The sequence below is a fragment of the Vicugna pacos genome, chromosome 4, assembly GCF_048564905.1.
Source record: "Vicugna pacos chromosome 4, VicPac4, whole genome shotgun sequence".
NCBI lineage: Eukaryota > Metazoa > Chordata > Mammalia > Artiodactyla > Camelidae > Vicugna > Vicugna pacos.
The window spans coordinates 33050126-33065273 of record NC_132990.1 but is presented as its reverse complement, the minus strand read 5'-3'; the positions used below and the strand labels follow the sequence as shown (position 1 = coordinate 33065273).

At 38.6% G+C, this 15148-nt stretch overlaps 1 protein-coding gene across 3 annotated transcripts in view; it reads right to left on the bottom strand.

Moving 5' to 3' along the window:
- Nucleotides 1-15148, bottom strand: part of GLIS3 (GLIS family zinc finger 3) — a 526902-nt gene that overhangs the window by 275177 nt on the left and 236577 nt on the right. For all 3 annotated transcript variants that reach the window (XR_012071988.1, XM_072959522.1, XM_072959523.1), the window contains exons 4-5: nucleotides 14873-15080; nucleotides 8017-9136 (exon numbers count right to left, since the gene is read on the bottom strand). Coding sequence is in view for 2 of the 3 variants with exons in the window: in XM_072959522.1 (XP_072815623.1) it covers nucleotides 8017-9136; nucleotides 14873-15080 (1328 nt within the window). In the remaining variant the exon portion in view is untranslated. The remainder of the gene's footprint in view (nucleotides 1-8016; nucleotides 9137-14872; nucleotides 15081-15148) is intronic.

Genomic DNA, 15148 nt, shown 5'->3' with positions numbered 1-15148 from the left:
AAAAATCCCTTGTTATTGACCCAAGGTAAATTTCCAGCCTCCCTCCCCCTCCTACCTAGTCTTGGACCGTCAAACTTCCTGGGGATTGTTTCTTCCCAGGACTCTTTCACACACCCCTGTGTTATCATGTATTATGGTGTTCCAGTTGAATAGCCTCCTTCCCCTTCTCTGCAAGAATTAGTCTTCTTTCAAGATGCAGTCACCTCTAAGAAGCTTGCCCAAATTCTACCTAGTTGGAAGCCTCTTCCTCTGTTTTCCCATTAAAACAATTTGCATAGACCTGCATCATAGCCCTTGTTTCATTACTATGTAAATAACTACTTACACAGCTGTCACCCCTAGAAGACTGCAAGTTCCTTGAGGGAATGTCCCATTTATTTCTATATCTACCCACCCCCAGCTTCCAGGACAGGATATGGCACATGGCTTGTATTCAGAGATCAAATGAATGAATAAGCATGCGTTGATCAAATGAATGAATGAGCATGCGTTGATTGGGTGGACCATCAACATGTATACTATTTGGGTAGTATACATCTATACATCCTGGTTTTTCCAGGACAAGCCTGGTTTACACTAATATTCTAGGGAAAGAGAACCCCTTTCACTCTCAAGAGTGTCTCAGTTTGAATAATAAATTGTATGCTCATTCTAAGTTTGAAGCACCATGTAATTACTCATGCACATTGCCCCTGCCTGCCCAGAATTAGGTCATCTCATTTTCTAGTTTCTCAATAACTTTTCAAATAACTCATTTTTTAATTCTTCAAAATTCATAAGTATTAGTTATTCTCCCTACTCAAGTCCAGTATCTGTATTCCAAGAAAATAAAAATAAATACTGTGCTGCAAAATAAGAAACACAGGTTTCATTCCATTTTCTCACCAAATTCCTGTCTACACCAACCTCCCACATGAGTGAAGATGCTGGTCTTCCTTTTGAATGAGGCTGCCCATAGTTGAAGCAGATGCAGAATTGAGCCTGCTTGCCCAGGTTCTGTTTACCAACCACAAATCCACTGCCTGCAGTTACAACATTCATTGTCTTCTTGATAATTTAGAAGCCCTGACTCAATAATTACAGTAGAAACTAATGAATCTGCCTGTAAAAAAAATAAATAAATAAACATCTCTTTTCCACATCATTCTACCCAGAGCTTGAAAAAAACACTTCTGAAAGATCAAAGTGAATCAGACTACCTCTTTTTTGAAAAAAATTAATGTGTTTGGTCTTTTACTCTACATACTCAAATTCTATTTGGACTGGAAGATGTCAACATGACCACTCATAGCAAAGGTAATCAAGAAATATTCCAAAAGACACAAAAGACATTTCTAATAAATTGTCAAATTAATTTTCCAAACCAGTGTAAGCTGAATGAACTAAGAAAATATAGTTTTAAATCTACATATGAACAGACCTCAAAAGGTCTGAAATACATTTCCTTAATCAGATTACTTATGAAAAAGATTTACCTAATTTTTTCTAATGTTAAAAACATAATTTCTGGACATGAAATTAGAGAAAAACCACAAAACAAATCCGAACTAAAAGGAACATTAACTATCATGTAGTTAATGATTTTGCTTAATAAGGATAAATGCTCAAATATTTAACCTCTTAGGGTTTCTCTCATTATCTATTATTGTTTTTCATTAATCCTAGAATCGCAGGGCAAAGAAACATACCATGATTTGCTTTGAAACATTTGCCCAAATCTGTTATGAATTTATTTCCAGGACAAAGTTCATGAAAGGCCAGCTCCTCAGGTAAAGTGGATTAAATGCCTTCTAAAGGGAAATAAAATTAAACCACTACCAAATGGAAGGTTTCGAAACTGTGTTTTCAGATGTGAAATCCGATTTGACAGACACCTTATAAACTGTGGTCAGTGCCCCATCTGATGGGAATTTCTGTGGTTTTGCTTTTACCTATACTAACGGGTTTATAATTTATGGTGACATATATATGTCTACAGTATGTTGGCCATGTATATACACAGATATATATGCCAGTATCTCTTTCTTATATAAAATGATTGGGGAAAAAATCTTGTGATTTAGATGTATTTTTTAAAATCATTCAGTTTGCATTAAATATTTGACAGACTGATGCCTTGTGGGATGCGATTTGGAAGCTACACTCTCTCTGATCTTTACCAGATGTTTCACTGGTGGTGTTTCAGCCTCAAGAGACAAAGAGGATATTAATGTTAATTTTATTTATTTAATCATATCAGGCAGATTTGATAAAAGGGAAAATTCAATATTTTGGTAATTTACCAACTCTTCAGAAATATCCATAGTAGCAAAATGTTTTGAAGATCATTTTACATTAAAAGCAGAAAGGCTGAATTGTAGTTGGAAGGGAGAACACTCTATTCTTACCTTTAAAAATGGGGACAGTGTGACAGATTTGTCAGTTCCACTTTTAATTCAGGGAGGCAAGGAGGTGGAGATGATATTCATTGTGCAACAGTCTCATCTCAACCTTTAACTGACTATCAGTTGCAGAGAAAGAGTACTCTGAATCTGAATGGACACTCACTCAGTTGAAAGCCTTCTGCCACTACCAGAGTTGCTCTATTATCTTATCTCTTGTCTTGAATTTTGTACCAAGGGAGCACAAAATTACCCTAATCATTGTCAGGACATTAATGATAATGAAGACGTACTCGCTACTGAACGCTGCCTCCCTACACCTTAAGTGAAATGACAGGGCAGGTTTTCATCTATCTAGAGTTCTACATCAGAACGTGGAAGCTTTTAGGGCACTGGTTCTCACCTTGACTGCATGTTAGAATCACCAGTTACATCACAGACTCTGGGGGTGGGACCCAGGTATGGGTACTTTATAAAGCTCTTCAGGTGATTTCAATGTCAGCCAAGTTGGAAAACCATCACCTTGGAGGCACTAAATGGGCAACAGAAAAACAACTTTCTAGTCTTAGAAAAATCACTTAATTTCCCTATGCTTTGTTCTCCTCATCTGAAAAAATAGTATATGTGTGGAAGGGAACTGGAATGTTATACTCATTGATTTTCTTTTATTCTTAGATAAAAATATATACTTACAATTATGAAATATTTCAAACAGGTAGTAAAGCATAGAAAATAGTATAATACCCATGACACCTATATCACCATCACCAAGCTAAAAAAAAAAAGTAGTATTTTGCCATATTTGTTTCATTTCTCTCCATCTTTGGAAAAAAGATAAAGCAAAATCCCTGCATCCTGTATCTTCCTATTTCTTTTCTCCCTAGAATTATCCACTATCTTAAGATTACTGATTATCCTGCCCACATGATTTTACTGTTTAACCAAGTAATTAAGTATCTACAACAACTATATAATAGTTAGCATGTGTTTAAATGTACATAAATTGTATTATACTGTATATATCATTTTGCATTTAATTTTTTCATTCAACATTGTTATCTATTTATCCATGTTATCTACCTACAGATATACTGATTTATATACAGTTCATTAATTTTAAATTCCCTTATACTATTTCTTTAGGGATAAAACATAGTTTATTGATTTACCTTATCTATGGACAGATAGGTTATTTATATTTTTTAAATAACAAAGGTGCAATAAACACCTTTTCGCATGTCTCCTTGTCACCATATGCAAGAGTTGCTCTAGAGTAGACATTCAGACATGGTTTTGTTGAATATGCTCATCTTCATGTTTGCTACATATTCCCAAATTTTTTCCAAAGTGGTCACATTAATTTACTTTTACTAGCAATGTTAAAGCAGTGCCTTCTCCATACCCTCCAATACTTGACATTATGAGAATTTATTAATTGTTGCCAATATGAGGGTAGTAGAGTGGTAACTAACAGTTATGCTTAGGTGATACTTTCCTGAGGTCTCTTCTAGTCATATAATTGTGGTCATCACATCAATGCCAAGTCTCATCAAAATAATAAAATAAAGGATGTGGAAAAAACATTCTTCTACATTTTACAATGAATTTACTTTTCCTCAAGAAATGTCTTACATGGCTAAAGCTGGCCCATGAACCCATAAATCAGGCCATAAAAGAGGAATGGGGACATGGCCCCAGCTCTGTATTTATTTTCTTGTATTCCATAATCCAATGTTACTTAAAAAGCAAATGGCCCAATATTCAAGCCAAAGCAAATACTCTGGATTTTGCCAGGCAAAATGCCTGTGGAGAAATGAGTCAATTCATACAAAATTCAAAGCTGTCTTTGGTCAGTGACATTTTCGTGAAAATCTGTGGGTGGGTAAAAGTTTTGCAAAATTCCTTTTTGATATTGGATAAAATTCATCCAGGAAAAATAAGCAAAATTTAAGTGGCGACCCTCATTCCTCCTAATTCCCTTATTAACACTCCCTAACCTCCAGCACAACTGCTTTCTATTGTGCACCAAGGCAAGCCTCAGTGTTTCTGATCCTGGCAAGAGAATTCTGTCCCTCTGCTCACTCTGCTCTGATCAGACAGGCTTTCTCATGAGAAGTACTGGCAGACAGAGCGTGCCTGATCTCATTTAGAACACACCTCCCTGGGAACGCTACCCAGGTGTTGCACATTCTTCAACTTAATGACAAAAAGATCTATAGCAAAAACATTCTCAGTATGCACTCTGTTAGAACGATGACTATGGCTACTGTTAGGGATGCTGAGTGTACATCTATAGTTCAGAGTTATACTTTATGTCATCCTTTTAGGAACACAAAACAAGGATTTGGAAAAGAAACTAATTCTAAGGCTCCATTATTTACTCTGACTTGAGAATTTGAAATCTTACCTCAGAAAAAATGTAACAGAATTCAGCAAAGTTATACCTGGGAATGCTCAAAAGTTTTGATAATTCTGAGATTCATCAATGTTGAGGCACCTACATGATCTGGCACCTACAAATGCTTTATTAGTAGACAGAAGTGAATGGACTCAGGAATTTTTAATATAATATTGCCATATCTCAGTTTCTGATTTCACTGAGGTCTGTCTGCCTGCTAAGACCTTTATTTCTCAAGGTCTTTGCCATTGGCTGGGAATATCTCTGTAATCAAGGCCAAGACTAGGAAGAGAGCAGTTGGTTTGGCTTTCCACAGAAGCAATGAGAATGAGATCTACAGAAGGATGAAGTTGTTTGGGTGGGAAAGAGAAAAGAAACCATTTTCTTCTTCCAGTAAGTTAACCAAATAATAAATTAACAATCCTCCCCCAGTTCTGCCACCTAGAATCCTGAGTGATCTGAATCCCAGAGTTCTGGGTAAGGCTGAGGAGTTACAGTCAGAGATTCTGAGAATGAATTCTCCCATGCATGAAAGGAATTTGGCGTCAAGGGAGGACACCAGTGGTAGCCTCTTACTGCAAGCTGTCACTGAATAGCCCTTTCACACACACTACTTTTACCATGACTTCCAGAAGCTCATTGTGCTGCCTGTAGTCATGGTCACTGAACACAATTGGGTCATCACATCTTTCTTGGGTCAATAAGCTAAGTGAGTGAAAATGATGACTAACCCTAACTATGGTCCACAGAAAATTAACAGCAGTTAAACATACATAAAACAAAAGTGGACTGGGTCTTATAATTTAAACTGCTCCTAGCCTTTGCAGCATGTGACACAGCCACAAAAACCCAAAGATCATTTCATGTCTCCAAAAGAATGTGGTCATTCTACTTGGCAAGGATCTTGAGCTTTGAATCAACTACCATCAGCTTCCAAAGAAGTGGGAGATGAAACATTTCAGTTTTAACAGTTCTTTGCGTCTGGATTCCAAAAGTGTACGGACTGGTTTTGCAAAAGGGAGAAAAGTGCATCTCTTTCAGATGGGCAACCACTTTAAGCACAATGTCTTCTCTCTGTGGACTACAATTTGAAAGGACTGCTGAACTTTGACAGCAACATTATTTGCTGCAGTTAGCTTTAACTGTATAAATCAAGCAGATGATGTGTAGCAACATTAAGTTTTCCAAAGACACAATGCTCATGATATGTATGTTTTATATGAAAATGTATGTCTTCCTGCTAAAAATATATAGTCCCAAGAAGAGAACTGCAGCATTAGTCAGCCCCTAAGAAACCCTGTTTTGTACAAATACATTTGCATTATAATGTGTAATCTAATGCTTTATGATTCTAGATTTAATATGTTATTAAACCTAGCAATCTAAATTTTGCTAAGATTCCATATAGAAGTGGGGAGTAGGCAGACTAGGGGAGACAGAAATCGCTTCCCATTCCCACCCTGAATAATACCTATGGAGAGGTCTGCAAACATTCACTTCTCAGCTTATTCTTTCACTGAAGTATTTCTATTTTTAATAGTCATAATACACTTTAGCGAAAGTCAACTTTATAAAGTTCTATGCCTTTTCAAAATCTGAGAGTAGTAGGGAAATGAGGAAATCCTATTGCACAAAAATTAATTTTGCAATGCAAAAAATATTTTTTGGATAATTCAAGCCATTATGTTTATTTCAGTAAAGCCAAATCCAACAAACTATTTTCAGCCAGGATTAGTCAGAACTAAAAGGTTGGACTGTTTTCCTTCAGAGACTGAATATCTTTCTTGCCTGCAATAGGCTGGTGTGTTCCAAACAGAGTAAAAAGAATTGCCTTCAATTGCTTGTCTCTTTCTTGCATTTTTAGTGCAGAACCTTACCAACAGAGTAAGGTTTTGCTGGCTGGAATGTAATGATTCTTTTCACTCATATAACCTGGCATTCTCATAACGTATCAGCTTTAGGTTTTCCTTAAGAAAAATCACAACATGGGGCATAACGTGATGACAAGAAATGCAATTTCATTCCTCAAGAAATTCTTAAAACTCTTTCAAAAATACCTAATGGATGGTGAAAAAGTGCTTCTAATACTTGTCTTACAACTATCATGTTTGTTTACTTTTACATGAATCAGACAACTTAGCTAATCTACAGTCAACCATAAACATGGCTCAGATTCTTTATCATCAAGATAAATAAGTTCCTTTTCAACATGATTTATATATTTTACACATTTAGTGACCTGTAGCATATTCAATATCCAAGGAATATCTACAATTCTCAGATTTTAACTCTAAAAGAAATTTCTGTCCATCTAAACTAATGTAAAACACATGCTCTTCTTTTTCAAGAGTTAAGTGAGCTGTCTGAGATTGTGCAAACTTGCCCTAGGATCCCAAGGGTGATGTCTTGCTTGTAAACCCTGAGGGTTTCTGTTAGGTGCAAAATGGTCATGCAATCATTTAAAAATCGTATTATTCAAAAATAGTAAATTTTGCCAAGAAACAGAGATAGTTCTAGGATTGATGATATGAAAGGTGGAGGCAGGGGGAAGGAGACACCATGCCCACTTCAAAGGCACAGTCCCCTCTGGGTTCCTTCTCATTATAGATTTCCACCAAATTCCTTCTCCTTAAAGTTCAGTGAGATCCTGTGAGATTCTGCTCCTGTGGTATTCCTGAGTATTTTCATGCTGGCTATAAAGCATTAACTAGTCTTACAGTCCTGGAGTTTGCAGTGTGCAGGCATGTGGGTGTATGCAGCAACATTTTTACTAGCCAAGTTGCTAAGTGTGAGTTCCTCTCCAAATATCAGAACCACCCCTTTAACCCCAATGCTCGCCTAGTTATTGGAGGGAAGGGAAAAATCACTGAATATTTACTTTGGAAAACAGTTAAAGTTTGGTGGTGGTGCGGTGTGTGTTCCTCTGCCTCCACTTTTCAGCAACTTCAAGTTGGTGCCTGGTAGGAATCAATTTTCCACGATTTTGGACATGGTGGCAAACGAACCTCCCCTGATTATGTATATTTGCAGAAGAGAATCTAGAAGTAGAGAGATATCCCAGCCACTAATAATTAAAGAAATCTTCCCCTTCCTCAGGATGTAGAGGAGTCAAATCTCATGGATACCTAGACTCCCTGAATCCAAAACTCCACAAAAGAAAATGTTCCCTGACTTGTGGTCACATTTGGAAAACTACATGCACCTTTAGTGAACTGCAGTGGGCCCTAGGAGACTCACCGAACACTTGTTGGGCTTCTCCCCGGAGTGGACTCTCATGTGGATCAGCAGTTTATAGCGGGCATTGAAAGGCTTGTACCTTCGGGGACAACCGGCCCAGAAGCACGTGAAGTCTTCCCCTTTGCGCTGGTCTATGTGAACCTTCTCTATGTGCCGCACTAGTTCCTCCTGCTGGTCATACAAGGCGCTGCAGTCGATCCAGCGACAGCAGTGCTTGCCTCCTACGTCATCCATCTCTCCGTCCTCCTCCAGGGTGGCCTGAGGCAAGGCCAGCGGCTGGGCGTGGTGGGCCAGCTCTGGGTGATGCAGATGTGGGTGGGCGTGGTAGGGGGGCGGGGGGCCTTGGGGGGGCGGTGGCAGAGGTGGCAGAGGTGGGGCCGGGGGCAGGTCCAGGGCGCCGCCCGGAAAATCATCCAAACGCTCAGTCTTCAGCAGGCTGGCCGGCTGGCTGTCGGGGTCCGGCAGGCCGTGCTGCACCACCATGTTGTTGACCAGGCCGGGCGGCAGGCCGCCGTGCTCCAGCTGCTGCATGCGCTCATACTCCGGTGCGCCGTCCTCGCCATAGGCGGGGAGACCCAGGCCGCCGCTGGCCACGCGCACACCCTTCTGGCTACTTGGCACCGAGCATGACTGGGGAATACAGCTGCCGCGCACCCCTAGGAAATGCCCATAGACTTCAGGTTGTGGGGACATGTTGGCGGGGGAAGCCCTTGACCCATTGATGTAGGCGACCAAGGACGTGGGTGAGGTGCGGATGATGGCATTGAAGTCTATCCCAATGCCGTCGGATAGCGGGGACAAGGACAGCGCTCTCTTCTTGGAACGAGCTGAGTGGGACCTGGCCGAAGAGTGCCGGGTACTAGGGTATGGAGAGTGGCTGTTTTCCATCCCGAAAAGGTAGGATGGCAATGAATTAGAGACACTGTTGCTGGACATCGCTGTCCCAGGAGGAAGGCTAAGGAGGTCCCCTAGATCAATTCCATTCTGAGAGCCGTGGTTGGAGGAGAGCGAAGGGAGAGCCCTGTAGCCGTGAGACCATTCCTGTTTCACACTCAAGGCCGACTGACTTTCAGTCAGACTCAAAGTCGAGGACGCCAAAGATTCACGCGATATAAGGGACCTGGAACAGCAACCAGAAAAGGGGGGGAAAAAGACAAACATTTTAGCAGGATATGGATTGCTTAAGAGCTAAAAGAACATTGCATTGACAATCCCTTAAGTATTTCCCCTAATTACATTCTCGGCTAAACACACATTCTTTGGCTAAGATAAAACCCAAGGCTTTTAGTTCCAGGTAAATACAATTTTACCAAGAAGAACAATAAAGGCCAATGCTCACTGGAATAATAAAACAAAAGATCTATTGTTATAATAATCTTAATACTTTAATGATAATAAATAGTCCTTTCTTTATTTTTAAATATCTTTTTAATACAGAAGGAAATTAGATACCTAGGAATAATTATTAATGCTTATCATGGCAAACCAAATAAGCAGGCATTTATTAAGTACCTACTGTGTGCAGCACACTACAAATAGGAATTGCAGGGACTGCAAGTCTAAACAGAGTCTGAGTCTTTGAGTGTAATCTATTTGGTGAGGTAAAATATAAATCTACACCTGATCTGAAAAAAAAAGAAAAAGTAAATCTTCCAAGTCAAAGGGTCATCCAGGGGACCAAATAATAATTTCACAAATTCATTTCACTGAAACTAAGGAATTTTAAATATTTCTTTAAAAGATAGCACTTCACACTACAAGTACTCAGTCACAACATCAAAAATATATATATAATATATATATGTGTATGTGTGTATATGTGTGTGTGTGTATATATATATATATAATTATTATATATATATTATATATATATATATAATACAGCTATAATATATAAGGGAGTGATAGCCAGAAATTGAGTCATATTTGGAATTATGCAAATACTTGGGCCATGCAGTGTTTAATCACACCTGTTAATTTTGGATTTTCCATGAGCTCTTGTCCTCAGATTTAGAGCAGATTTGGACCAAGAGCAGATTCCATTTGTTTTTAGTACCTCACTCTTGCAAGAATTCCTCTCCTGTTCTTACCCTTTACCAAACATGCTTCACATGTCACGATATTTACCTGCATATCAAAATGCTTTGTAATACAGTCTGGCCACTTTAAAATTGATTTTGCTTTACTATGACACAATTACCTCAAAATTCATTGAAGAAAAAAGCTATGCCCCTTGGATGGAAAATTTGTCACAAAGAGGCTAGACATAATTCACTATGCTTTCCAACTCAGACATAGTGTATATCAGAAAAATCTGGCTTTTTTATATGTACTTGCACTGGCTTTCTAGAGAGATCTCTTTTCTAACAAAAAATTAATCAAGATAAGATATTATATAGAATGCCTATCTTCCCAGAATGAACCCATTTACTACTTTCAGCTGTTACACAGCAACCTGTTGAAAAGGAACTGAAGAAAAAAATAGAAGCATTTTCATCCCATCTGTTCCTCTTACTTTTTTTCACAAAATGGAAGCCAAGAACACTGTTTCCTACAAGCATGAGATATTAGCAAGAAAACATCTCGGCTCTGAAACGCACAGTGTAAGGTGATAGATAACACCATTGTCGATGTGGTGTTTCCATCAAGTGAAGTAATGTTTACCAATGACAAACACAGCAGGAAATTATGTCCAGTTGCCCTTGACACAGATTTTTTTCTCTGTCCACATCCTTATATTTGGGCTGAAGTCCTTTTGCAAGCCCCAAAGTGGTTTCTGAACCATCTGTTTTTTAATTCCCGGTGGACACTTTCAATTATTTTCCCAGCACACCCACAGCATGTAGCTCTTCCTGAAGAGCTCAGCTGAAGGCTCCTGGTGATTGGATGTCAAGGGCCTTTTGGTCCCTTCCCCAGGGAGATTCAGAAATTGCTTTCTGACCCAAGCCAAATTAGTAGTCATGTCATATATGAGGCAAAAACAACTGACTTTGCTTTACACCCTGAAATTGAGATGGTTTATAGAACAACTCAAATGCTGCATTCGCCTGGTCACTGTCATACTGGAGCACTTCAGATTTTTAGGCAGTGAATAGCAGGCAGAAAGTATTTTACCCACCTGTATATACTTTGAATTTGAAATTATATTATTTGGTTTGAGGGCAGCCTGTAGTGAGACATTTTCATTTGTTCCATTGTCAAGAGATGTTTCTTATTTTTCTCAAATTACACCTAAATATGGCTCCATTTAAATCTGAGCATAACCCCATACAGGCACATTCCTTAACTCCTTGAACATCTGTTTTCTAAGACAGTTATCATATATTTTTCAGAAAGAAAATTCTATATTCTATTCACTAAGGCAGTAACATGAATGGAAAAGTCTTTCTTCTAACTTGAACACCTAATAAGAACAAAAGTTCCAACAATGGCCATTGCCTAGTGGCTCACCTCCCTTCTGTGCAATTACCCAGATCTTTTAATATTACAAAGTTCTGAACCGTGAAACCTGCCCCAAAGATAGTAGCTCTCAGTAAAAGTCCTATTTCCAGAGAAATTATATACTGTCCATACTGAGCCTTAAACGTAGCTAGCTTCAGACATCTGTGGATGTTATCTTCCTCAATAAAATTCAAAGTCTTTCAATAGAAGGAATTACTTATCTCCTCCAGTACCTGCCAGAGTGTTAGATAAGTAAGTTTTCAAAAAAAATGTTGTTTAAGGTGAGTAAGCAATCAATCAAGATAATGATAACCATCGTTTATAATACAAACTATTTCCCTATATACTATCTCATTTAATACAGCCTGTGAAGTAAATAAATTGGATTTTCAAATAACCTGTATTTTACAAAGAATAAAACAGGGGTTCTGTAAAATTCATCCCAATGACATCCCAGAAAAGACCAAAATTCTTATAGAAGGACAAATAAAGCAGCATTTGACAGGCAGTCACCTAGCTAGATCACATACATCCTCTGTTGTTTTCCCCACATCATACCCTACATGTGGTCCACAATGCTCTGCTTGATTAAAAGACCAAGTAAAAGAGGCTTAAAGTCACACAAGCTACAACTGGGACCCACATTTTCTGTTCTCTTTCAGCAACAACATGTTGAATGATTGTGAAAGATTCCAAAGAACTCTTGCATATAATCCCTGCTGTTACCCACACCAGGCCTATGGGGAAAAAAAAGTGACAAAGATATTGTGGTTCTATCACCATACTGAGAGAAATCTCAATGTCCATATGTTCACCTGACCCTAAGCATATTATTTCTGGTAACTGGTTAATTGAGAGCTATATATGAAAGAAATACAACTCAAACAAAATAAAAGCAATGTGAAAAACTCAGAGACCATCAGAGAAATAGCTTAGTATGGCTGGTGAAGCAAGGGCTCAGAACTCTCATGGGGCCACAAGAGGTATGATGACCAGGCTGAAATGCTTGGTTCAATGCCAAGCTCAAAAGAAATACTTACATATGATGTGGAATTCCTCAAAATGATGCTCCAGAGAATGAATCTATATATACACATACATATATATACATACATACACGTCATGAAAAGGAGATGTACAACAAGAGTTACAGAACTGATCCAATAAAGATTACTTACAATACTGAAGTTAAAGGAAATAAATAAATGCCCAGTAATAAGAGGCTGATAAAAATTACAGTTTTATTTATACATTTTTGAATAAAAGGGAATCTTGGGCAGGAAGAAGTCATTATATGATGCTAAAGATTTTTTTACTACGAAAGATTATTACAAAAGAAAGGGTTTATATTAACTAAAAAAAGCAATTATAATACTGTGTAGATTACTATAGATCAATTTGATGGAAACCTATGCTTACAATGTGTATGTCTGCAGAGAGCTAGAAGGGTGTATTTCAAAATTCTACCTATAGTTGCCTGTCAGTGGCAGGATTCAGGATGACTACCATTTACTGTCTTGATTTTTTCCATGTTTTCTACAATGAGTAAGAATTACATAGATAACCAGAGGAAAAAAAACAATAAGTGTTACAGCTTTTTATAGGGCTGCCATCACTCAGACTGAACAGTTCACACCCCTACCCAGCCTCCCACCCTATCCTCCCCATCTCCCTGGCCATAACCCCCAATAAATTAAACTCAAAGCTGATTCTCTCTCCATCTTCTCTTTATCTCTAGATAGCAAAATGCCTTCAAGTTGAACTGTTGCCTCCTAGCCTCTCTCTCCTCTGATGGAACACACAAACCAATTTAAGCATCACAAATAATGCAATCTTTCTAAATTGCTAAAAGTAAATTCAACACTTCACCAAGCCACTTCCCAACTCTTGTTTCTTTGCTCATCCTGCAAAAAAGTATCTCCATAGAAGGACTCACAAAACACAGACAAAACTTATGTCAATTGCTATGATGTTGTCTTTTAAGGATAAAAAATTATGCTAAGGAATCAAATCTGCTAGAAAACTCTTGTGAAAATGACCCTTCTCTGGTGGACCCATGAAAGGAACTGCATTAGGTACATAGTTGGAGCAGCCTATGCCCTGCCTACCTGCAGTCTCTTCATTAATTAGGACTCTCTGCCTTCAAGGCATGGGCTGGACTTGCCACAGACAGGAAGCTGAAGGCTTCCCAATGACACCTACTCCGCAAGTACAGTTAATTTTACATGCAATACTCAGCAAGTCTGAGGAGCCCCTCAAGGCATAATCATCAATGGGAAAATGACAGCAGCAGCTTCCTATCATAAAAAAAATCTCAGGTGAAAAACAAGTTTCCATCTCATGAGAAACTTGGCATAAAAAAATGATCCAGGAAACTGATTTCAGAGTGTCAAACAGCAGCTAAGAGTGCAGAGACACAAGAGGGGAAGGGGGATGGGAGGAAAAGAAGGAAAGGGAGGAAGGAGAGAAAGAAACAGGATCCCAGAACTATAAGACATCTCAGTGGATTCCAGCCCCTCAAGAAGAGGAGGCAGAGATCCAGAGTCCAATTCCTTTGCAAAATCACAGAGCTGGGACTAAGGCAAAAACTTTGGATTGTATTTCTCCACGAAGACTACTCATAAAAGATGAAATAATTCATTTAAATACATTGCAGAGTATTTTCGTTTTATGTCCCCTGTAATATCAACCTTGAGAGATATAAAAATTTGTCTGAGGAGATGATTTCCCTATTCAATTATCTTCCATGGAGAGAGAGACATGGCATTTAAGGGACCTACCTATTCCAACACCTAATCAGACATTGTGTTGAAATGATATGTAACACAAACATGAAATATCTCTTCCCAGACACATCATAAAGTCTTGAAATTCATGACTTCTGTCTTTACTTTTTTGACTATCTCCCTAAACTTCAACTATTATGCTGGCAGTAAATACTTAAGATACTTGGGTAGATGGGTTAATGGATGCATGGATGGACAGACAAAACAGACTGTAAAGCAGCCTTAGCACACTGCAACATGTATACTAAAAAACAAACAGCTAAGGTAGATGTGTATGGGATATCTCATCTTTCTACACCATGATATGAGCTGCTTCACCAGGAATCAACAGATTAACACATGGTCTTTAGTCACTGAGTCCTAAAAATCTCAAAGCGGGCATTAATTTCACTCACAACATAAGACAGCAGGTATTATACCATTCTTCCCAATTAAGATGATATCATGGCACACAGTTTTTATACACATTCCCCTACACAGCTCAAAATGAAAGAGCTGCTTGAGTAAGCATGTGTGGGGAGAGTGTGTGTACGTGTGTTGTATGGGCATGTGTTCAGAAGGGAAAGAGAAAACACTCACAGGTGTGATTATACCACAAGAAGGGGGGGAAAAAAAAAGTAACTTGAGACCTGGTATCTGAAGGAGGTATATTCAGGTTGGCTGCATTCATTGCCCTCTGTAAGCTAGGACTGATCTGGTTGCATGCTGTAGAGACCTGGCTTGCTGGAGGTGAAATGGGTCCCAGTCGCTGAACCATCATGGGACTGCTGGTGACCACTAGATTGTTGCAGCTGCCTTTTCCAATGGACTTGCACTGAGGCCCAAAGCCAAGAGCCCCTAAAAACAAATGAATCAGGTTAGCTTTCATGTCCCTTACATCAGAAATCAGTAAATACACACATGTG